The sequence below is a fragment of the Lepidochelys kempii genome, chromosome 1 (assembly GCF_965140285.1).
Source record: "Lepidochelys kempii isolate rLepKem1 chromosome 1, rLepKem1.hap1, whole genome shotgun sequence".
Classification (NCBI taxonomy): domain Eukaryota; kingdom Metazoa; phylum Chordata; order Testudines; family Cheloniidae; genus Lepidochelys; species Lepidochelys kempii.
In genome coordinates this window covers 353,012,026-353,037,113 of record NC_136380.1, presented here as the reverse complement: position 1 = coordinate 353,037,113, position 25,088 = coordinate 353,012,026, and the positions used below count along the sequence as shown (strand labels likewise).

General features: G+C 56.0%; 1 protein-coding gene across 9 annotated transcripts in view; it reads left to right on the top strand.

The window, feature by feature from the left end:
- SHANK3 (SH3 and multiple ankyrin repeat domains 3) overlaps positions 1–25,088 on the top strand; it is a 769,810-nt gene that overhangs the window by 446,039 nt on the left and 298,683 nt on the right. For all 9 annotated transcript variants that reach the window (XR_013635242.1, XM_073329053.2, XM_073329054.2 and 6 more), the window contains one exon: positions 7,591–7,799. Coding sequence is in view for 8 of the 9 variants with exons in the window: in XM_073329053.2 (XP_073185154.1) it covers positions 7,591–7,799 (209 nt within the window). In the remaining variant the exon portion in view is untranslated. The remainder of the gene's footprint in view (positions 1–7,590; positions 7,800–25,088) is intronic.

Below are 25,088 nucleotides of genomic sequence, written 5' to 3'. Positions count from 1 at the left end.
AATGATACTAAGGTGCGATTTAGAACTCTTATTACAGAGTTTTATTTATTTTGTATAAGCAGCAGTTCACTCCAGGGACTACAGCTTTGTACTGTACAAAGAACACCAAGCTTTTGAACTAAGGCCCCGTTTATTACAGAAAAATGCCCACTCCAATACCACAGCCTGTTTGGAGTTGAAGCCTGAGTCTGTGCATGGGACTGAGTTTGATGAAAGAATTTGCTTAAATGGTGATTTCCAAGACACGAGGCCTTGCCATTTGTTGTTATGTGTTTTGTTTAAGTATTAACCATCCCTTCCCCTCTTCTCTGTATGGGGGTATCTGGCTGTTCATTGGTCGGTGATTTCGGGAACTATGAACTATTTCCTGTCCATCCAGAATTTGCTCTTTCCAGAATTGCCTGTTTTACCCCCCACCTGGTTGCAAATCCAAGGAATTACATAATCTGTGCATCGGAGTGATGCCTATCAGTGTGGTACCTCTGAGAGCACCTGAAGGGCTCGCTTTTCTTTTAACCCTGACAGGGTGCCCCCCCGGCAGCGATGCATCTGCTCAGCCAAGCAGCAACTCTGAGCAGCAGCAGAGCCCAACACAAAAGAGAAGACCCTGCTATACTGCCCCCTCCCTCCCAGCCTCCTTTATGTGTCTGCATGGCCCTCCCACTCCCCCAAGATCAGGAGGAGGCTGGCTCTGTGCTGGCCTTGGCTGAGGAGGGTTTGGTCTGAGGCAGGTCTTTTTCCAGCCACTGTTCTGGGACAGTGAATTGAAGAGGTTACTATCAGAAGCCATGGAAGGTGGGGGGCGGGGGGACCTGGCACTGAGATGCTGAGGTGCAACTCTGTGCACTGAGGGGCCCTCACAAAGGGCTGAATGTATACATCAGGGGAAGAGCCTGGAGCACTGAGGCCTAGCTTGAGGTCGAGTGGGGAGGGCAGTGCAGGGGAGCTGGCTGAGAATCCTGCCTTTCATCACCTTTCCCACTATTGCGGGCAGCTGGCTGGTGACTGATGTTGACCAGAGGAAACCCCAACCCCCCCCCCCCACGTTTACAGCTCCCAGTCCCCAGAGCAGACAGCAGGAGGGGGGCCCTGTGGTGATGGGGCTGCAAAGCCCTTTGAGAGCCACCAGGCCTGGGCCCCTGAAATGCTTCCACCTGTCTGACCCCGCTCCTCCTCTGTGTCCCACCCCCCCACACCCCTGTGCCCCACTCTTCTCTCTCTTCACCACTCTGCCCTGCCCCTCACTCTTCTCTGCCCGCGAGTCCGTCCCCTCTCGATAGGCCGTGTCCCTATTCCACAGGTATCCCAGCCCTGGCTCCTTGCAGCCATTCACAGGCGCCTGCGGGGCGGGAGGTGGAGCAGAGACAGGGAGGAAGCTCCGTTCTGCTGAAATAGGGAGGCTGGCTCAGCAAAGGGCAGGGGGGGATCAGAGCAGGAGGGGCACAGAATAAATTACACAAACCTCAGCACAACCCCTGGGGCTGACATTCACCCTCCCCAACGCCATACACGTCCCCCGCCTCCCACATAAACCATCAGGCCCTGTCCTCCCCTGCCTCCCCTGGCCACTGCCCCCCCTCCGGACGCTGCCCCTCCTCCCCTGGGCACTGCCCCCCCTTCCTACACACCCCTCCCTGGGCACTGCCCTCGCCTCCCCTAGGCACTGCCCCCACCTGCCTCCCACACAAACCACCAGGGCCCTAACCCCCTGCCTTCCCTGGCCACTGCCCCCCCTCCGGACACTGCCCCTCCTCCCCTGGGCACTGCCCCCCCTTCCTACACACCCCCCCTCCGGACGCTGCCCCTCCTCCCCTGGGCACTGCCCCCCCTTCCTACACACCCCTCCCTGGGCACTGCCCCCGCCTCCCCTGGGCACTGCCCCCCTTCCTACACACCCCTCCTCCGGACACTGCCCCTCCTCCCCTGGGCACTGCCCCCCCTTCCTACACACCCCCCCTCCGGACGCTGCCCCTCCTCCCCTGGGCACTGCCCCCCCCTTCCTACACACCCCTCCCTGGGCACTGCCCCCGCCTCCCCTGGGCACTGCCCCCCTTCCTATACACCCCTCCTCCGGACACTGCCCCCGCCTCCCCTGGGCACTGCCCCCCCTCCCTACACACCCCTCCTCCGGACACTGCCCCCGCTTCCCCTGGGCACTGCCCTCCCTTCCTACACACCCCTCCTCCGGACGCTGCCCCTCCTCCCCTGGGCACTGCCCCCCCTTCCTACACACCCCCCCTCCGGACGCTGCCCCTCCTCCCCTGGGCATTGCCCCCCCTTCCTACACACCCCTCCCTGGGCACTGCCCCCGCCTCCCCTGGGCACTGCCCCCCCTTCCTCCACACCCCTCCTCCGGACACTGCCCTCGCCTCCCCTGGGCACTGCCCCCCTTCCTACACACCCCTCCTCCGGACACTGCCCTCGCCTCCACTGGGCATTGCCCCCCCTTCCTACACACCCCTCCCTGGGCACTGCCCTCGCCTCCCCTGGGCACTGCCCCCCTTCCTACACACCCCTCCCTGGGCACTGCCCTCGCCTCCCCTGGGCACTGCCCCCCCTCCCTACACACCCCTCCTCCGGACACTGCCCTCGCCTCCCCTGGGCACTGCCCCCCTTCCTACACACCCCTCCTCCGGACACTGCCCTCGCCTCCCCTGGGCACTGCCCCCACCTGCCTCCCACACAAACCACCAGGGCCCTAACCCCCTGCCTCCCCTGGCCACTGCCCCCCCTCCGGACACTGCCCCTCCTCCCCTGGGCACTGCCCCCCCTTCCTACACACCCCCCCTCCGGACGCTGCCCCTCCTCCCCTGGGCACTGCCCCCCCTTCCTACACACCCCTCCCTGGGCACTGCCCCCGCCTCCCCTGGGCACTGCCCCCCTTCCTACACACCCCTCCCTGGGCACTGCCCTCGCCTCCCCTGGGCACTGCCCCCCTTCCTATACACCCCTCCTCCGGACACTGCCCTCGCCTCCCCTGGGCACTGCCCCCCCTCCCTACACACCCCTCCTCCGGACACTGCCCCCGCTTCCCCTGGGCACTGCCCTCCCTTCCTACACACCCCTCCTCCGGACACTGCCCTCGCCTCCCCTGGGCACTGCCCCCCTTCCTATACACCCCTCCTCCGGACACTGCCCTCGCCTCCCCTGGGCACTGCCCCCACCTGCCTCCCACACAAACCACCAGGGCCCTAACCCCCTGCCTCCCCTGGCCACTGCCCCCCTTCCTATACACCCCTCCTCCGGACACTGCCCCCGCCTCCCCTGGGCACTGCCCCCCTTCCTATACACCCCTCCTCCGGACACTGCCCCCGCTTCCCCTGGGCACTGCCCTCCCTTCCTACACACCCCTCCTCCGGACGCTGCCCTCGCCTCCCCTGGGCACTGCCCCTCCTTCCTACACACCCCTCCCTGGGCACTGCCCCCACCTGCCTCCCACACAAACCACCAAGGCCCTAACCCCCTGCCTCCCCTGGGCACTGCCCCCCTTCCTACACACCCCTCCTCTGGACACTGCCCTCGCCTCCCCTGGGCACTGCCCCCCTTCCTATACACCCCTCCTCCGGACACTGCCCCCGCCTCCCCTGGGCACTGCCCCCCTTCCTATACACCCCTCCTCCGGACACTGCCCCCGCCTCCCCTGGGCACTGCCCCCCTTCCTATACACCCCTCCTCCGGACACTGCCCCCGCTTCCCCTGGGCACTGCCCTCCCTTCCTACACACCCCTCCTCCGGACGCTGCCCTCGCCTCCCCTGGGCACTGCCCCCCCTCCCTACACACCCCTCCTCCGGACACTGCCCCCGCTTCCCCTGGGCACTGCCCTCCCTTCCTACACACCCCTCCTCCGGACACTGCCCTCGCCTCCCCTGGGCACTGCCCCCCTTCCTATACACCCCTCCTCCGGACACTGCCCTCGCCTCCCCTGGGCACTGCCCCCCCTTCCTACACACCCCTCCCTGGGCACTGCCCCCACCTGCCTCCCACACAAACCACCAGGGCCCTAACCCCCTGCCTCCCCTGGCCACTGCCCCCCCTCCGGACACTGCCCCTCCTCCCCTGGGCACTGCCCCCCCTTCCTACACAGCCCCCCTCCGGACGCTGCCCCTCCTCCCCTGGGCACTGCCCCCCCTTCCTACACAGCCCCCCTCCGGACGCTGCCCCTCCTCCCCTGGGCACTGCCCCCCCTTCCTACACACCCCTCCCTGGGCACTGCCCCCGCCTCCCCTGGGCACTGCCCCCCCCTTCCTACACACCCCTCCCTGGGCACTGCCCCCGCCTCCCCTGGGCACTGCCCCCCTTCCTACACACCCCTCCTCTGGACACTGCCCTCGCCTCCCCTGGGCACTGCCCCCCCTTCCTATACACCCCTCCTCCGGACACTGCCCCCGCCTCCCCTGGGCACTGCCCCCCTTCCTATACACCCCTCCTCCGGACACTGCCCCCGCCTCCCCTGGGCACTGCCCCCCCTCCCTACACACCCCTCCTCCGGACACTGCCCCCGCTTCCCCTGGGTACTGCCCTCCCTTCCTACACACCCCTCCTCCGGACGCTGCCCTCGCCTCCCCTGGGCACTGCCCCCCCTTCCTACACACCCCTCCCTGGGCACTGCCCCCACCTGCCTCCCACACAAACCACCAGGGCCCTAACCCCCTGCCTCCCCTGGGCACTGCCCCCCTTCCTACACACCCCTCCTCTGGCCACTGCCCCCCCTCCGGACGCTGCCCCTCCTCCCCTGGGCACTGCCCCCCCTTCCTACACACCCCCCCTCCGGACGCTGCCCCTCCTCCCCTGGGCACTGCCCCCCCTTCCTACACACCCCCCCTCCGGACGCTGCCCCTCCTCCCCTGGGCACTGCCCCCCTCCCTACACACCCCTCCCTGGGCACTGCCCCCGCTTCCCCTGGGCACTGCCCCCCCTTCCTACACACCCCTCCTCCGGACGCTGCCCTCGCCTCCCCTGGGCACTGCTCCCCCTCCCTACACACCCCTCCCTGGGCACTGCCCTCGCCTCCCCTGGGCACTGCTCCCCCTTCCTACACACCCCTCCTCCGGACACTGCCCCCGCCTCCCCTGGGCACTGCCCTCCCTTCCTACACACCCCTCCTCCGGACACTGCCCTCGCCTCCCCGACACCCACCCCTGCCCCCCTCCCTACACACCCCTCCCTGGGCACTGCCCTCGCCTCCCCTGGGCACTGCCCCCCTTCCTACACACCCCTCCTCCGGACACTGCCCTCGCCTCCCCTGGGCACTGCTCCCCCTTCCTACACACCCCTCCTCCGGACACTGCCCTCGCCTCCCCTGGGCACTGCCCCCCCTTCCTACACACCCCTCCCTGGGCACTGCCCCCGCCTCCCCTGGGCACTGCCCCCCCTCCCTACACACCCCTCCTCCGGACACTGCCCTCGCCTCCCCTGGGCACTGCCCCCCCTCCCTACACACCCGTCCTCCGGACACTGCCCCCGCTTCCCCTGGGTACTGCCCCCCCTCCCTACACACCCCTCCCTGGGCACTGCCCTCACCTCCCCTGGGCACTGCCCCCCCTTCGTACACACCCCTCCCTGGGCACTGCCCTCGCCTCCCCTGGGTACTGCCCCCCCTCCCTACACACCCCTCCTCCGGACACTGCCCCCGCCTCCCCTGGGCACTGCCCCCCCTCCCTACACACCCCTCCTCCGGACACTGCCCTCGCCTCCCCTGGGCACTGCCCCCCCTTCCTACACACCCCTCCTCCGGACACTGCCCCCGCCTCCCCTGGGCACTGCCCCCCCTTCCTACACACCCCTCCCTGGGCACTGCCCCCGCCTCCCCTGGGCACTGCCCCCCCTCCCTACACACCCCTCCTCCGGACACTGCCCTCGCCTCCCCTGGGTACTGCCCCCCCTCCCTACACACCCCTCCCTGGGCACTGCCCTCGCCTCCCCTGGGCACTGCTCCCCCTTCCTACACACCCCTCCTCCGGACACTGCCCCCGCCTCCCCTGGGCACTGCCCCCCCTCCCTACACACCCCTCCTCCGGACACTGCCCCCGCCTCCCCTGGGCACTGCCCCCCCTTCCTACACACCCCTCCCTGGGCACTGCCCCCGCCTCCCCTGGGCACTGCCCCCCCTCCCTACACACCCCTCCTCCGGACACTGCCCTCGCCTCCCCTGGGTACTGCCCCCCCTCCCTACACACCCCTCCCTGGGCACTGCCCTCGCCTCCCCTGGGCACTGCTCCCCCTTCCTACACACCCCTCCTCCGGACACTGCCCCCGCCTCCCCTGGGCACTGCCCCCCCTCCCTACACACCCCTCCTCCGGACACTGCCCTCGCCTCCCCTGGGCACTGCCCCCCCTCCCTACACACCCCTCCCTGGGCACTGCCCCCGCCTCCCCTGGGCACTGCCCCCCCTTCCTACACACCCCTCCTCCGGACACTGCCCCCGCCTCCCCTGGGCACTGCCCCCCCTCCCTACACACCCCTCCCTGGGCACTGCCCCCGCCTCCCCTGGGCACTGCCCCCCCTTCCTACACACCCCTCCTCCGGACACTGCCCCCGCCTCCCCTGGGCACTGCCCCCCCTCCCTACACACCCCTCCCTGGGCACTGCCCCCGCCTCCCCTGGGTACTGCCCCCCCTCCCTACACACCCCTTCTCCGGACACTGCCCTCGCCTCCCCTGGGCACTGCCCCCCCTCCCTACACACCCCTCCCTGGGCACTGCCCCCGCCTCCCCTGGGCACTGCCCCCCCTCCCTACACACCCCTCCCTGGGCACTGCCCTCGCCTCCCCTGGGCACTGCCCCCCCTTCCTACACACCCCTCCTCCGGACACTGCCCTCGCCTCCCCGACACCCACCCCTGCCCCCCAGCGCTGCCCCCTGACACCCTTGACACTTGGTGCTGCCCCCCCAACATCCAGCGCTGCCCCCCAACCTCTGCCCCTGACACCTGGTGCTGCCCCCCGGCCCTAGCCCCCGGGCGCCGCCCCTCCGACTCCCAGCGCTGCCCCCCGACACCCAGCGCTGCCCCCCAACCTCTGCCCCTGACACCCGGCGCTGCCCCCCGGTCCTAGCCCCCGGGCGCCGCCCCCCCGACACCCAGCGCTGCCCCCCAACCTCTGTCCCTGACACCCGGCGCTGCCCCCCGGCCCTCGCCCCCGGGCGCCGCCCCCCAAGCCGCGGCACGTGGCTCTGCCCCACACGCAGGCCGGGCCGGGCAGCGCGGGGCGGGTGGCCCCGGGCCGGGCCGTACCGGGGCGGCGGCGGCGAGTCCCCGCCCGCCGAGGGGCGGAGCCGCGGCCGCCGAGAGGCACCTGCCGCCCGGCCTGTGCGAGCGGCGGCGCCGGAGGGAGCCGAGCCCCGCGGGGCGCCGCGCCCGGGCCATGCGCCGGCGGCAGCCCGCAGGCAGCGCGGCGGGGCGGCGCGGAGCCATGGAGCCGCCCGCGGCCGGCGGCCCCCGGGGCCCGGGCCGGGCCGGAGCCGCGCCAGGGCGGCCGCTGGCGGGGCTGCGCTGAGCCCCGCGCCCCCGCCCCCGCCATGGCGCTGCCCCGCGGCGGGCCGGGCTGCGCGCTGCCGGGCATCAGCACCGTAACCTATGTCTTCGTTTACAGCCCCAGCGGCGGCCAGGGCGCCCCCCCGCGGCCGGGGCCGGGGCCGGGGCCGGGGCCCGAGCCCGCCCGCCACGCCGCGCCCGCCGCCCTGCGCGGGCCCAAGCGCAAGTTGTACAGCGCCGTGCCCGGCCGCAGGTTCATCGTGGTCAAGAGCTACACGCCGCAGGGCGAGGGCGAGATCCAGCTGAACCGGGGCGAAGCCATCAAGGGTGAGTGCGGGGTGGGCAGGGCACGGCCGGGGGGCAGGGGGTGGGAGCGCGCAGGGGCGCCCGTGGGCAGCGCTGATCGAGGGGTGCTGGGCACGGCCGCGGTGCAGGGGGTGGGAGCGGGCAGGGGCGCCCGTGGGTAGCGCTGATCGAGGGGTGCTGGGCACGGCCGCGGTGCAGGGGGTGGGAGCGGGCAGGGGCGCCCGTGGGCAGCAGTGGTCAAGGGGTGCTGGGCACGGTAAGGGTGCAGGGGGTGGGAGCGGGCAGGGGCGCCCGTGGGCAGCGCTGATTGAGGGGTGCTGGGCACGGCCGGGGGGCAGGGGGTGGGAGCGGGCAGGGGTGCCTGTGGGCAGTGCTGATCGAGGGGTGTTGGGCACGGCCGGGGGGGCAGGGGGTGGGAGTGGGCAGGGGCGCCCGTGGGCAGCAGTGATCGAGGGGTGCTGGGCACGGCCGGGGGGAAGGGGGTGGGAGCGGGCAGGGGTGGCCGTAGGCAGCGTTGATTGAGGGGTGCTGGGCACGGCCGCGGTGCAGGGGGTGGGAGCGGGCAGGGGTGCCCGTAGGCAGTGCTGATCGAGGGGTGCTGGGCACGGCGGGGGGGGGGCAGGGGCTGGGAGCGGGCAGGGGCGCCGGTGGGCAGTGCTGATCGAGGGGTCCTGGGCACGGCTGGGGGGCAGGGGGTGGGAGCGGGCAGGGATACCCGTGGGCAGCAGTGATCAAGGGGTGCTGGGCACGGCCGCGGTGCAGGGGGTAGGAGAGGGCAGGGGCACCCGTGGGCAGCGCTGATCGAGGGGTGCTGGGCACGGTCAGGGTGGGAGCGGGCAGGGGCGCCCGTGGGCAGTGCTGATCGAGGGGTGCTGGGCACGGCCGAGGGGCAGGGGGTGCGAGCGGGCAGGGGTGCCTGTGTGCAGTGCTGATCGAGGGGTGCTGGGCACGGTCAGGGTGGGAGCGGGCAGGGGCACCCGTGGGCAGCGCTGATCGAGGGGTGCTGGGCACGGTCAGGGTGGGAGCGGGCAGGGGCGCCCGTGGGCAGCGCTGATCAAGGGGTCCTGGGCACGGCCGGGGGGCAGGGGGTGGGAGTAGGCAGGGGTGCTTGTGGACAGCGCTGATCGAGGGGTGCTGGGCACGGCCGGGGGGCAGGCGGTGGGAGCGGGCGTGGGTGCCCGTAGGCAGCGCTGATCGAGGGATGCTGGGCACGGCCACGGTGCAGGGGGTGGGAGCGGGCAGGGGCGCCCGTGGACAGTGCTGATCGAGGGGTGCTGGGCACAGCCGGGGGGTAGGGGGTGGGAGCGGGCAGGGGCACCCTTGGGCAGTGCTGATTGAGGGGTGCTGGGCACGGTAAGGGTGCAGGGGGTGGGAGCGGGCAGGGGCACCCATGGGCAGTGCTGATCGAGGGGTGCTGGGCAGGGCACGGTTGGGGTGCAGGGGGTGGGAGTTTGCAGGGACGCCAGTGGGCAGCGCTGATCGAGGGGCCCTGGGCATGGCCGGGGTGGGAGCGTGCAGGGGTACCCCGTGGGCAGCACTGATCGAGGGGCCCTGGGCACAGCTGGGGTGCAGGGGGTGGTAGCGGGTAGGGGAACCCCGTGGGCAGCGCTGGGCCCTGGGCATGGCCAAGGTGCAGAGTTTGTAAGCGCGTATGGGGAGTCCTGTAGTGGGATAGGCAGCATGGGACCCCGCTGACCCAGGGCAGTGGCCAAGGGCCCAGAGCAAAGCTGTGTGCAGGCAAACGGTGAAATCCTAGCGGATCTTAAGCATAAAAAAGAAGCTTACAAGAAGTGGAAGGTTGGACATATGACCAGGGAAGAGTATAAAAATATTGCTCCGGCATGTAGGAATGAAATCAGGAGGGCCAAATCGCACCTGGAGCTGCAGCTAGCAAGAGATGTCAAGAGTAACAAGAAGGGTTTCTTCAGGTATGTTGGCAACAAGAAGAAAGCCAAGGAAAGTGTGCGCCCCTTAATGAATGAGGGAGGCAACCTAGTGACAGAGGATGTGGAAAAAGCTAATGTACTCAATGCTTTTTTTGCCTCTGTCTTCACGAACAAGGTCAGCTCCCAGACTGCTATGCTGGGCATCACAACATGGGGAATAGATGGCCAGCCCTCTGTGGAGAAAGAGGTGGTTAGGGACTGTTTAGAAAAGCTGGACGTGCACAAGTCCATGGGGCCGGACGACTTGCATCCGAGAGTGCTAAAGGAATTGGCGGCTGTGATTGCAGAGCCATTGGCCATTATCTTTGAAAACTTGTGGCGAACGGGGGAAGTCCCGGATGACTGGAAAAAGGCTAATGTAGTGCCAATCTTTAAAAAAGGGAAGAAGGAGGATCCTGGGAACTACAGGCCAGTCAGCCTCACTTCAGTCCCCGGAAAAATCATGGAGCAGGTCCTCAAAGAATCAATCCTGAAGCACTTAACATGAGAGGAAAGTGATCAGGAACAGTCAGCATGGATTCACCAAGGGAAGGTCATGCCTGACTAATCTAATCGCCTTCTATGATGAGATTACTGGTTCTCTGGATGAAGGAAAAGCAGTGGATGTATTGTATCTTGACTTTAGCAAAGCTTTTGACACGGTCTCCCATAGTATTCTTGTCAGCAAGTTAAGGAAGTATGGGCTGGATGAATGCACCATAAGGTGGGTAGAAAGTTGGCTAGATTGTCGGGCTCAACGGGTAGTGATCAATGGCTCCATGTCTAATTGGCAGCCGGTGTCAAGTGGAGTGCCCCAGGGGTTGGTCCTGGGGCCGGTTTTGTTCAATATCTTCATCAATGATCTGGAGGATGGTGTGGATTGCACTCTCAGCAAATTTGCGGATGATACTAAACTGGGAGGAGTGGTAGATACGCTGGAGGGGAGGGATAGGATACAGAGGGACCTAGACAAATTGGAGGATTGGGCCAAAAGAAATCTGGTGAGGTTCAATAAGGATAAGTGCAGGGTCCTGCACTTAGGACGGAAGAACCCAATGCACAGCTACAGACTAGGGAGCGAATGGCTAGGCAGCAGTTCTGCGGAAAAGGACCTAGGGGTGACAGTGGACGAGAAGCTGGATATGAGTCGACAGTGTGCCCTTGTTCCCAAGAAGGCCAATGGCATTTTGGGATGTATATGTAGGGGCATTGCCAGCAGATCGAGGGACGTGATCGTTCCCCTCTATTCGACATTGGTGAGGCCTCATCTGGAGTACTGTGTCCAGTTTTGGGCCCCACACTACAAGAAGGATGTGGATAAATTGGAGAGAGTCCAGCGAAGGGCAACAAAAATGATTAGGGGTCTGGAACACATGACTTATGAGGAGAGGCTGAGGGAACTGGGATTGTTTAGTCTGCAGAAGAGAAGAATGAGGGGGGATTTGATAGCTGCTTTCAACTACCTGAGAGGTGGTTCCAGAGAGGATGGTTCTAGACTATTCTCAGTGGTAGAAGAGGACAGGACAAGGAGTAATAGTCTCAAGTTGCAGTGGGGGAGGTTCAGGTTGGATATTAGGAAAAACTTTTTCACTAGGAGGGTGGTGAAACACTGGAATGCGTTGCCTAGGGAGGTGGTGGAATCTCCTTCCTTAGAAGTTTTTAAGGTCAGGCTTGACAAAGCCCTGGCTGGGATGATTTAATTGGGGATTGGTCCTGCTTTTGAGCAGGGGGTTGGACTAGGTGACCTCCTGAGGTCCCTTCCAATTCTGATATTCTATGATTCTAAAGTGCAGTCAGCAGCTGGACAAGGGGCTGGTTCCGGTTCGCAGCAGATCCCCTCTCGGCTCTGAGAGCCAAGGACTGTATGTGGAGGGAGGGGCCAACAGAAGTTGGTGGTTGCTTGCCTGACTGGGACCATTCCTGTGTCGGCTGCCTTTGGGGTGGCCCCGTTGGGTATGCATCTCCTTAGTCATGTTTGTCTTTAGTGGGGTCTGCTTCGTACGGGAGAATTTCCCTCAGGGTTACCCACTCCTCTTCGAAATAGGAAGTGCAGCGAAGATGATTTGGGGGACTGCAGAAACTTACAGTTGTTGCTGCACATTCTTGCTGTGCTCCATGCATGTTTCAGGGCATGGGGGTGAAGGCAAAGAGTTCCAGTGACTCCCAGACTCTGCTCACTGGGGTTTTGTCAGTATCAAGTGTTCACAAAACTGCTGAAGTGGTGAAGCGGAGGCTGGAAGCTTCCTTTGCTTGGAAGCTGCTCCTCATGGGGTATTCTCATCCTGGCAGAGATGGCGGGGCCTTACCCTGGTGCATATGATTCCATGGATTATCCTCTTGCACACACCGTTCCTGATAACTGTCTGAGATTTTAGAGGAATCTGGAAGCAGTAATCTACCTAGTAAGCAGCAGCTAAGTTTTGCATTTCCTTTTCTTTCCCTGTGGGCCTAATATCTTACCTGCCTGTCCTACATCTCACCTTTGGCCTGGTTCTGCCCGCATTCATTGTTGTCTAGATTCCCAGTAATATTGCCTTCCTCTCTAGAATAGGAATATCTTTGAAAAGAGATGCTGTTGAACTGGATGGTTTTGGGCAGAATGCTGGGCAGTCTCCTTTAAGGACATGTTTCAAGAATCGCCTGCTCCTGGCCCAAGACAGGGGATGGGGCAGGAGATTGTTTTGAGAGGAAACACTAAAGTGACTCTTAGTTTCCCTTTCTTTTTGTATGTTGCTTGCTGAACGTTGCTTCACTTCACTGATATTTTCAAGTTTGTCATAAATGTCATATGTCGCCAAACGCGCACGTTGATGGGAGAGGTTATGTTTGAAGCTGCATTGGCATCACATTTCTCCTTCTCCCCTAAATTCTGGGTTAATGTAGTGCCTTGGATGTCTCCTTTCTGTTTTTCCTTTATTTTTCCTACTTCTTCCTCCATTATGTATCTCTGCTTTGTGTTTTCAGTAGGCACATAAAATAATGGTTGGGATCAACAGCGTAGGTGGGTTGCTCTTACTTGTCCTCGTAGCACAACCTGCAGGAACTCAAGAGCACGAGTACCAACCTCAGGACAGACTGTTAGGAAGCTGGGCACAAACCCCAGATTGTATGAGTTCCATACTTCGATTTCACCAACCAATTCATAGAATATCAGGGTTGGAAGGGACCTCAGGAGGTCATCTAGTCCAACCCCCTGCTCAAAGCAGGACCGAACCCCAACTAAATCATCCCAGCCAGGGCTTGTCAAGCCTGACCTTAAAAATATGTAAGGAAGGAGATTCCACCACCTCCCTAGGTAACACATTCCAGTGTTTCACCACCCTCCTAGTGAAAAAGTTTTTCCTAATATCCAACCTAAACCTTCCACACTGCAACTTGAGACCATTACTCCTTGTTCTGTCATTTGCTACCATTGAGAATAGTCTAGAACCATCCTCTTTGGAACCACCTCTCAGGTAGTTGAAAGCAGCTATCAAATCCCCCCTCATTCTTCTCTTCCGCAGACTAAACAATCCCAGTTCCCTCAGCCTTTCCTCGTAAGTCATGTGTTCCAGACCCCTAATCATTTTTGTTGCCTTTTGCTGGACTCTTTCCAATTTATCCACATCCTTCTTGTAGTGTGGGGCCCAAAACTGGACACAGTACTCCAGATGAGGCCTCACCAATGTCGAATAGAGGGGAACGATCACGTCCCTCGATCTGCTGGCAATGCCCCTACATATACATCCCAAAATGCCATTGGCCTTCTTGGGAACAAGGGCACACTGTCGACTCATATCCAGCTTCTCGTCCACTGTCACCCCAGGTCCTTTTCTGCTGAACTGCTGCCTAGCCATTCGGTCCCTAGTCTGTAGTGGTGCATGGGATTCTTCCCTCCTAAGTGCAGGATCTGCACTTGTCCTTGTTGAACCTCATCAGATTTCTTTTGGTCCAATCCTCCAATTTGTCTAGGTCCCTCTGTATCCTATCCCTACCCTCCAGCGTATCTACCTCTCCTCCCAGTTTAGTGTCATCTGCAAACTTGCTGAGGGTTCAATCCACACCATCCTCCAGATCATTTATGAAGATATTGAACAAAACTGGCCCGAGGACCGACCGTTGGGGCACTCCACTTGATACTGGCTGCCAACTAGACATGGAGCCATTGATCACTACCCGTTGAGCCTGACAGTCTAGCCAGCTTTCTGTCCACCTTATAGTCCGTTCATCCAGCCCATACTTCCTTAACTTGCTGGCAAGAATACTGTGGGAGACCGTGTCAGAAGCTTTGCTAAAGTCAAGGAACAACACGTCCACCGCTTTCTCTTCATCCACAGAACGAGTTATCTTGTCCTGGAGGGCAATTAGATTAGTCAGGCGTGACTTTCCCTTGGTGAATCCATGCTGACTGTTCCTGATCACTTTCCTCTCCTCTAAGTGCTTCAGACTTGATTCCTTGAGGATCTGCTCCATGATTTTTCCAGGGACCGAGGTGAGGCTGACATGCCTGTAGTTCCCAGGATCCTCCTTCTTCCCTTTTTTAAAGATGGGCACCACGTTAGCCTTTTTCCAGTCATCTGGGACTTCCCCTGATCGCCATGAGTTTTCAAAGATAATGGCCAATGGCTCTGCAATCACATCCGCCAACTCCTTTAGCACTCTCGGATGCAGCGCATACGGCCCCATTTGGACTTGTGCTCGTCCTGCTTTTTTCTAAATAATCCTGAACCACTTCTTTCTCCACAGAGGTCTGGTCACCTCCTCCCCATGCTGTGCTGCCCAGTGCAGTAGTCTGGGAGCTGACCTTGTTCGTGAAGACAGAGGCAAAAAAAGCATTGAGGACATTAGCTTTTTCCACATCCTCTGTCACTCGGTTGCCTCCCTCATTTAGTAAGGGGCCCATACTTTCCTTAGAGACTAACCAATTTATTTGAGCATAAGCTTTCGTGAGCTACAGCTCACTTCATCGGATGCATACTGTGGAAAGTTTAGAAGATCTTATTATGTACACATAAAGCATGAAAAAAATACCTCCTCCCACCCCACTCTCCAGCTGGTAATAGCTTATCTAAAGTGATCACCGTCCTTACTCTAAGTCTCTAAGGTGCCACAAGTACTCCTTTTCTTTTTGCGAATACAGACGAACACGGCTGTTACTCTGAAACCTGTCATAGTTTCCTTGACTTTCTTCTTGTTGCTAACATACCTGAAGAAACCCTTCTTGTTACTCTTAACATCTCTTGCTAGCTGCACCTCCAGGTGTGATTTGGCCTTCCTGATTCCACTCCTGCATGCCCGAGCAATATTTTTATACTCTTCCCTGGTCATTTGTCCAATCTTCCACTTCTTGTAAGCTTTTTTGTGTTTAAGATCAGCGAGGATTTCACTGTTAAGCCAAGCTGGTCGCCTGACATATTTACTATTCTTTCTACACATCGGGATGGTTTGTCCCTGTAACCTCACTAAGGATTCTTTAAAATACAGCCAGCTCTCCTGGACTCCTTTCCCCCTCATGTTATTCTCCCAGGGGATCCTGCCCATCCGTTCCCTGAGGGAGTCCAAGTCTGCTTTTCTGAAGTCCAGGGTCCGTATTCTGCTGCTCTCCTTTCTTTCTGTAGCAAGCGTAAACTCCTCAGGCACTATAACAGCGATAGCATGGAGTCACCGACAGTCCCCTTGGGCACTCTGATCCACCTCACCACCCAGGTGAGTGTACCTTTGTGATAGATGGTCCCTAATACCAACAAAAAAAAGGAGGACTTGTGGCACCTTAGAGACTAACCAATTTATTTGAACATGAGCTTTCGTGAGCTACAGCTCACTTCATCGGATGCATACCGTGGAAAGTGTAGAAGATCTTATTATATACACACAAAGCATGAAAAAATACCTCCTCCCACCCCACTCTCCTGCTGGTAATAGCTTATCTAAAGTGATCACTCTCCTTACAATGTGTATGATAATCAAGGTGGGCCATTTCCAGCACAAATCCAGGTTCTCTCACCGCCCACCTCCCAAACACACACAAACTCACTCTCCTGCTGGTAATAGCATTATTTGAGCATCAGCTGTAGCTCACGAAAGCTCATGCTCAAATAAATTGGTTGGTCTCTGGGGTGCCACAGGTACTCCTTTTCTTTTTGCGAATACAGACGAGCACGGCTGTTACTGTGAAATGTAAGGAGAGTGGTCACTTTGGATAAGCTATTACCAGCTAGGGGGAGGGGGTGAGAAAATCAAGGTGGGCCATTTCCAACACAAATCCAGGTTTTCTCACCCCCCCCCCCCCACAAACTCACTCTCCTGCTGGTAATAGCTTATCCAAAGTGACCACTCTCCTTACATTTCAGAGTAACAGCCGTGTTAGTCTGTATTCGCAAAAAGAAAAGGAGTACCTGTGGCACCCCAGAGACCAACCAATTTATTTGAGCATGAGCTTTCGTGAGCCACAGCTTATGCTCAAATAATCTATTACCAGCAGGAGAGTGAGTTTGTGTGTGTGTGTTGGGGGGTGTGTGTGTGAGAAAACCTGGATTTGTGTTGGAAATGGCCCACCTTGATTATCATACACGTTGTAAGGAGAGTGATCACTTTAGATAAGCTATTACCAGCAGGAGAGTGGGGTGGGAGGAGGTATTTTTTTCACGCTTTGTGTGTATAAAAAGATCTTCTACACTTTCCACAGTAAGCATCCGATGAAGTGAGCTGTGGCAATTATTTATGCTCAAATAAATTGGTTGGTCTCTGGGGTGCCACAAGTACTCCTTTTCTTTTTGCGAATACAGACTAACACGGCTGTTACTCTGAAACCTAATACCAATGGCAATATTCTAGTTCCTCCCAGTCTCACTGGACCAGTCACTTACCCCATGTCAGTTGTACCTTAGGTCTCACACCAAAGACCATGCTTGTAGCTAACCCTATAATAAAATCTATTCGGATTTATCAACTAGGAAAAGGAAACCAGAGTTATTTACAAGGTTAAAGCATAGACACAGATACCCAAATGAGTTATCTTTCAACACTTACAATTATAATAGAAGCTTCTGTAATCAGCAAGCTCTCTATGTCCTTTAGGGCAAACCCAGGCTAAACATCTGGGGATCTCTTGCTTATTCCAAAAAACACCTCTCCCCCCTCCTCCCCCCTTCCAAGCAGCTCAAGGAGATAGCAAGTTGCTTTTGTTTGGATTATTCTCCTCTTCCTGCCATGTGCTCTGAGCTGAGCACTCAGCTGTTGGGTAGAGTCCACTTGCAGGGCTCATCTTCATGGGGAAGGGAGCAGAAGAACAAATGTCTTTTGTCCTCTTGTTGCTGGTGTGCAGGGACATTCCAGTTGCAGCCACCCACAACAGTGCATCTGGTATTGATGGACCTTTCCTGTAGCATAGCACGTTCTGCTGAAGATCAGCTCTTCACACTAATGAATTTCTCTCTCCTGCCTGGTGATTTACGCAGTCAGAGGTTTAGAGCAGAACCACTCCTGTTCTATCTTACAGTGTCGGGTACAGATGTTACAAGTGACAGTAATGCCGGCAGCAACTGACAAGCATTCAATGAAGTCTAAACGCACCCTTATCATTCTAGTTTGATAATACGAACACCCAGGTGAGCCGGGCTGATTCCGGCTCTGTGTTTGTCAGCGTCTCACTGAGGCATGGGGACCTTGGCAGGAGCTGGCCCCTCTCTGCCGGCACCACAGACCTCTCTCATAATACACAAACAAGGGGACAGTCAATTAAACTGAAAGACAACCAATATAAAACTGATAAAAGGAAATGCTTTTTGCACAAAACACAATTCATTTATGGAATAGACTGCCACAGTGTGTCAGTGAGGCCAAAATTATAGCGGAATTCATGATAGGATTAGAGATTTATGGGATCTTGAGAATATCCTCTGTTACATTAGACAGGATTTTTTAAAATCGTGTAAGAGCTCCTGCTTCAGGGCAGAAGTCAGCCTCCCACTGACAAGGTTAGGAAAAACCTTCCCCATGAGCAAGAATCCCATCATTTTCACGGCAAGATTTCTTGAATCTTCCTAGAGAGCATTGTATGCTGGGCCCTGTCAGAGAGAGGGTACTGAGCTAGGACCATTGGTCTGATCCACTGATAGGATCTCTGTGCTCAGATTTTAGCCTGGCTCTGACCTGTTGGAAAACTGAGGATGGGAAATATACTCGCTCTGTACCTTTGTTCTTGTTCCTATTTATTTGAAGCTGTGAAAGGCGCCATTTCGACAGACCTGGAGACAGAAGTCCTCTGTCTACAACAGGAGAGGCAGAGGGCAGGAGTGGGCAGCTCTTTACTCTGTCGCTGTGGTGCTGTTCTTGTGGGAAGGAGAGGGATGATCCGATAGATATGGGGCTCTTCCCTTGTAGTTGCTCTTCTAGTTTGCCTTCAGGTTCCCTACCCAGGCAGAAGAGTCTGCTGGGGGTTGTGAGGGCTACTTTGGTAGATGTTTGGTCACCAGTTTGTGTACAAACCCGTGCCTCCCATTGCAAGCTGGGGCAGATTGTCCGGCTAGTGGCTCTGAGTCTCTTCTGCCTGACCTGTAGGAGTGAGGGACGGTCCCTGGCTGACACGCTGGGGCATTCTTCTGGAGCTGGCTCTGAATAACATGGGCGCCAGAGCGTCAACCTCTCAAGAGACACCTGGGTCTGGGGGGGGAGTCAGGATCTGACCAGAAGTGGGAGGGCAGCTCTCTGAGGTTGGGATAATGTTCACAGAGTGCCAATGGCAATGGAATTTCCACAGATGGAAGTACTGAAAGGTGTGTGGAGGAGCGAGAACTAGGCAATCTGTCTGGGGATGGAGGTGCTGTACTGGGAGGAGGGTGCTTTAGGGAGCTAGAGAGAAGCAGGTGGAGGTGTCCCTGGATGGCAGAAGGTGAAGAGGGGAGCGGTCTACAGATGTGGTGGGGCTGAACAGGGGAAGATGATGGGGAGAGTTGTTTGGGCAGGGCTTGGTGGGATCGGGGCTGAGAGAATGGATGTGTAACATTTCTCTCTGTCAGGTTTTAGAGTAGCGGCCGTGTTAGTCTGTATTTGCAAAAAGAAAAGGAGGATTTGTGGCACTTTAGAAGTAACAAATTTATTTGAGCATAAGCTTTTGTGAGCTACAGCTCACTTCATCGGATGCATTCAGTGGAAAATACAGTGGGGAGATTTATATACACAGAGAACATGTTACCATGCACACGGTAAGGAGAGTGATCACTTAAGATGAGCTATTACGAGCTGGGGGGGGATCCTTTTGTAGTGATAGGTGGGCCATTTCCAGTAGTTGACAAGAACGTCTGAGGAGCAGTGGGGGGTGGGGGAATAAACATGGGGAAATAGTTTTACTTTGTGTAATGACGCATCCACTCCCAGTTTCTACTCAAGCCTAAGTTAGTTGTATCCAGTTTCTCTCTGTGTCAGTGGTGTGGGGCATGTGAGGGTGTCTCAGTGTGAGAAGTAGCTGTTCAGTTGAAGGTATATTCATAGAATCATAGACTACAGGATTGGAAGGGACCTCAGGAGGTCATCTAGTCCAACCCCCCTGCTCAAAGCAGGACCGATCCCCAATTTTTGCCCCAAATCCCTAAATGGCACCCCCTCAAGGATTGAACTCAGAACCCTGGGTTTAGCAGGCCAATGCTCAAACCACTGAGCGGTCCCTCCCCCTGCAATTGCCTGCTGCCATCTTACCCTGTACTGCTCCCTGTCTTTAGAACCCATTGTGCCATCCTGAAGGTGCCTGGGGGTTAAGTTCTTTGTCAAAGCGTTTGCCTTTTCACCATTCCCTCTAGGGCTGTTGAGGCTGCAGGACAAAGTCTCTGAGCAAGTGTCTGATCTGCTGGGCTTGGTGGCATCAGGAACCCGCAGAAGTGCTCCTTGCTATTGAGCCTGCAGGAACTATTCCTTAGAGGTTTTTAAGGTCAGGCTTGACAAAGCCCTGGCTGGGATGATTTAACTGGGAATTGGTCCTGCTTCGAGCAGGGGGTTGGACTAGATGACCTTCTGGGGTCCCTTCCAACCCTGATATTCTATGATTCTATGATTCTATGTTCTCAGCCACAGAGCTAATCGCTTGCCTTCCAGATGGGAATCCTGCCCTTCGCTAGTGGATTTCCTGGGGCGTGTTCAGCACCACATTGAAGCACATATATGGGGGGAGGAGGGGAAGGGGCCGGGGGGATTCTTCTGGGCTGTTGTGGTGGTGTGTGTGTGTGTTCATCTGGACTCTAGTACTTTAACTATCTTGAGGATGGCTGGTAACAAATAACCACACATGAATCAGCATAGAAGTTCCATGTGTAAGTTACTTAAGGACAGAATCCAAGCCAAGGGGAATTCGTCTTTGATCTGCTTCATGCGGATAGGGAGCCATGGGGTGAGAATACTAGGCTAGTGATCATCATCTGCTGGAATTCAGTGTAGCAAGAATATAGGAAGAAACAGTTGACAGACACAGCAGAACAAGGGTATGCAACTTCAGGAACACAAATTCTGGGTGAATTTAGAAAACTTGTGAGCCTGTTGTTGTGTGAGTCTAGTGTGCTTTATACTCCCAGAATGATAGAGATTCCTAAGGAATCGCCATGATGCATAGTAGTGGTTTGTCTGGCTTAGGGTTTCATACGGCCATTCGTCAGCAGAGTATCTAAGCAACTCCTGTGTAAAACTGGTAGCACTAGTGAAGTCCCTAGTGGAGTTCATGAAGTCCTGCCTCTCCACCTTTTTGGGGGTTTAAATCTTTGCTTGCGAAGGGGTTGTAGTTTCGTTTGCTTCCTTGGTTGTTTTTTTTAATTTTATTTTGTGTGTGTGCGGGGGGGGGGGGTATGGGATGTGGGAGGGGGAGCTGTTATAGTGGTATCATTCTCATGGTGAAAAGGATTTTGTCAAAGCGCAAGGGTTTGCAGTGTTTCCTAACAATAGTCAGACTCTGGATTCACTTAGTCTCCTCTGAAAGATCTTTACACAGCCAGAGCCCCAAGACAGAGAATGCTTCGTTTGTGCTTGAGTGCTTCGTTTGTGATCTGTACTGTCCCAGAGGAATGCAGCTGTTTGGTGGTTTGTAGATGGAGATGTGGTCACTGCGGTAGATGGGGCTTAATCCACAATTAGGACCCAGGCCTTAAAATGCCATTTGAAACTGATTGGGAACCATTGGAGGGACTTGAGCACAAGTCTGGTGTACCATGGGGGCCTAGATCACGGAGGAGGCAGGCAGCTGCTTTCTATACCATCTGCAGCCGGTGCATCATCTTCACATTCAGCTTCAGAAACAGTGAATTGCAGTAATCCGGCTGGGCAGTGATGAATGTATGGATCGTCATGGCCAGGTTCTCATCCACGATGGAAGGGGTGGAGTTTTCTGGAGAGCGGGATGTGAAAGAAGGTGTTTTTAGTCACTGGGGCTACCTGCTCCTCCAAGCTAAGCGAGGAGTCACACAGGACCCCAAAGCTTTGCATCACTTCGACGAATGGAGTCTATGTATGTCATAAAAATAAAGGGAAGGGTAACCACCTTTCTGTATACAGTGCTATAAAATCCCGCCTGGCCAGAGGCAAAACCCTTTCACCTGCAGAGGGTTAAGAAGCTAAGATAACCTTGCTGTCACCTGACCAAAATGACCAATGAGGAGACAAGATACTTTCAAATCGTGAGGTGTGTGTGTGTGAGGGGGAAACAAAGGTCTGTCTGTCTGTGTGATGCTTTTGCCAGGAACAGATCAGGAATGCAGACTCAGAACTTCTGTAAAGTTAGAATAATCTAGCTAGAAATGCATTAGATTTCCTTTTGTTTAATGGCTGGTAAAATACGCTGTGCTGAATGGAATGGATATTCCTGTTTTTGTGTCTTTTTGTAACTTAAGGTTTTGCCTAGAGGGATTCTCTATGTTTTGAATCTGATTACCCTGTGAGGTATTTCCCATCTTGATTTTACAGAGGTGATTCTCTTACCTTTTCTTTAATTAAATTCTTCTTTTAAGAAGCTGATTGATTTTTCATTGTTCTTAAGATCCAAGGGTTTGGGTTTGTATTCACCTGTACAAATTGGTGAGGATTTTTATCAAGCCTTCCCCAGGAAAGGGGGTGTAGGGCTTGGGGGAAGACATCTCCAAATGGTCTCTTTCCCTGTTCTTTGTTTAAAATGCTTGGTGGTGACAGCACACGGTTCAAGGATGAGGCAAAGTTTGTACCTTGGGGAAGTTTTTAACCTAAGCTGGTAAGAATAAGGTTAGGGGGTCTTTCATGCAGGTCCCCACATCTGTACCCTAGAGTTCAGAGTGGGGAAGGAACCTCAACAATGCATCTTTAGGGGAAGGTGCAGTCTGTTCGGCACCTCTTTGAAGTGTTTACTTCTGCCAGCCAGGATCACTTTGTTCTTACCTGGATTCGCAGCTTCAGGGTTAACTGTTCCTTTGACTCCCCTTCTGGTCTTCCTGAGGGGGACCCACTTAAGGTTTTAGGCTTCCTAGCAGTCTCCTCACTTGGGTCAGAGACCCGCATCTCCCTCTTTTCAGACCCAGAGTTTAAGCTTGCAGTCCCTCTGCACTCCCTGTGATTTCCCAGCAGGTCTGACCGGGATCCAGTATCCAGGGTTAACTCTTTCTCCAAGGGTTGTAACAGTCTATGCCAGTTGCCAAGCAGCTTTCACAAAGCATACTGCATTTACTCTTGGGGGCGGGGGGATTACAAACACATGTTAAAAAACCTCCAAATGCCTGCATTCATGCTAAAAGTGTACCAGAGGTCACCCTCCGCTCCAACATAGGACTCTGGTAGATGTCAGTCTTTCAAACCTCAAACCTCAGTTTGATTCCTTGATTACAAGTTCATGTCAGTTTTTAGCTCAGAAACCAGACCCCGATTGGACAGTTCATTTGTTCCTTTGCATAGCTCGGGCCTTTGATCTCCAGTCTCTGGGGACAGGTAATCACAAGTCAATGGCCCTCTCCTCAGAGCGTAGCTTCGAAAGGCTGAGCTTTTGGGTAACCAGGGTTATGTAATTTGTGTTAACCACTCCCAAGAGAATCCCAGGAAACCCAGTTAACACTTAGTACCCAAAAGTCCATGCCTGGCACATTTCAGTACAGTGGAGTTGCATCTTACGTGGGGATTAGCTTCTAAAGTCAGCGCATAAGGCGAAAATTGGCTATAGTCAAAATTACCCTTGAAAATCCCTTAAATCACCCATAAAGTACAGTATACACTCCATCACTCAGCACAACCTGTGGAACTCCTTGCCTGAGGAGGTTGTGAAGGCTAGGACTATAACAGGGTTTAAAAGAGAACTGGATAAATTCATGGAGGTTAAGTCCATTAATGGCTATTAGCCAGGATGGGGGAGGAATGGTGTCCCTAGCCTCTGTTTGTCAGAGGGTGGAGATGGATGGCAGGAGAGAGATCACTAGATCATTAACTATTAAGTTCACTCTCTCTGGGGCACTTGGCATTGGCCACTGTTGGTAGACAGGATACTGGGCTGGATGGACCTTTGGTCTGACCCAGTATGGCCATTCTTATGTTCTTATGACTTGATTAATAAAGAATTAAAGGATGGTAATGTAATTAATGCAGATCAACATGGATTTATGGAAAATAGATCCTGTCAAACCAACTTGTTACCTTTTTTTGACGAGATGACAAGTTTGGTTGATAAAAGTAATAGTGTTGATGTAATAGACTTAGACTGCTGTAAGGTGTTTGACTTGGTACCACACAGTATTTCAAAACGAGAATGATATAAAATTAACACGGCATGCATTAAATGGATTTAAAACTGGCTAACTGATAGGTATAAAAATGTAATTGTAAACTGGGAATTGTCATCGAGTGGATGTTTTATTTTTTTAGTGGGGTTCCGCTGGGATCAGTTCTTGGCCTTACACTATTTAACATTTTTATCAGTGGCCTGGAAGAAAACATAAAATTCTCACTGATAAAGTTTGCAGATGACACACAAATTGGGGGAGTGGTAAATAATGAAGAGGACAGGTCACTGATTCAGAGCGATCTGGATTGCTTGATAAACTGGTGCAAACAAACAAGATGAGTTTTAATATTGCTAAATATGTACATTTAGGAACAAAAAATATAGGCATATTTACAGAGTGGGCGACTCTATCCTGGGAAACAGCGACTCTGAAAATTTTTGTGGGGTGATGGTGGATAGTCAGCTAAGTATGAGCTCCCAGTCAAACACCGTGGCCAAAAGGGCGAATGGGATCCTGGGATGCACTGACAGGGGAATCTCAAATAGGAGCAGAGAGGTTATTTTACCTCTGTGTTTGGCTCCGGTTCAACTGTTGCTGGAACAGTTCTGGTGTCCGCAATACTAGAAGGATGTTGATAAATTTGCGAGGGGTCAGAAAAGAGCCACGAGAATGGTCATGCCTCAGGTTAAGACTCTGTCATGGTTATTTTTAATAAAAGTCAGGGACAGGTCACGGGAAATAAACAAAAATTCATGGAAGCCCGTGACCTGTCCCTGACTTTTACTAAAAATAACCGTGACAAAACACGGCTGATGGGGTGAGAGCCTGAGCCCTGCCGCAGGAGCGGATCCAGCACACGCTGCTGGTACGGCTGAAAGCTCCAGGGTTCCCCTGCCACTGGTGGCATTTTGGAGCTCTGGGGTCCCCCCCACTGTCCACAGTGGCTTGGAGCTCCAGGGCTGGCATCTCAGAGCTCCGGGTCCCTCTGCCGCCCATGGCGACTAGGAGCTGCGGCGGTCCCCACCGCCCCCTGCAGTGGCTTGGAGCTTCGGGGCTGTCCATGGGAAGCTGCGGGGGACCCCTGCTAGCTGGCAGCTCCAGCCCCACCATCCCAGGGCTGAAGCAGACAATGTCACAGAGGTCTCTGGATGTCACGGAATCTGTGACCTCTGTGACATACTCTTATCCTTAATCATGCCTTATAGTGATAGACTCAAGGAGCTCAATTATTTAGCTTAACAAAGAGAAGGTTAAGGGGTGACTTGATCACAGTCTGTAAGTACCTACATGGTAAACAAATATTTGATAACAGAGGGCTCTTCAGTCTACCAGACAAAGGTATCCCATGATCCAATGGCTGGAAGTTGAAGCTAGACAAATTAATACTGGAAATAAGGCGTACATTTTCAACAGTGAGGGTGATCAACCATTGGAACAACTTACCCAGGGTTGTGATGGATTCTCCATCACTGACCATTTTTAAATCAAGGCTGGATGTTTACTCTTAAAGCTCTGCTCTAGGAATTATTTTGGGGAAGTTCTATAGCCTGTGTTATACAGGAGGTCAACCTAGATGATCATAATGGTCCCTTCTGGCTTTGGAATCTATCCGTCTATGAATTAATAGTCTGTGTAACTGCACACTAGATCAGAGCAAGGGTCTGGTCTGCTGGTTCTGATTGGCCAATACCAGATAA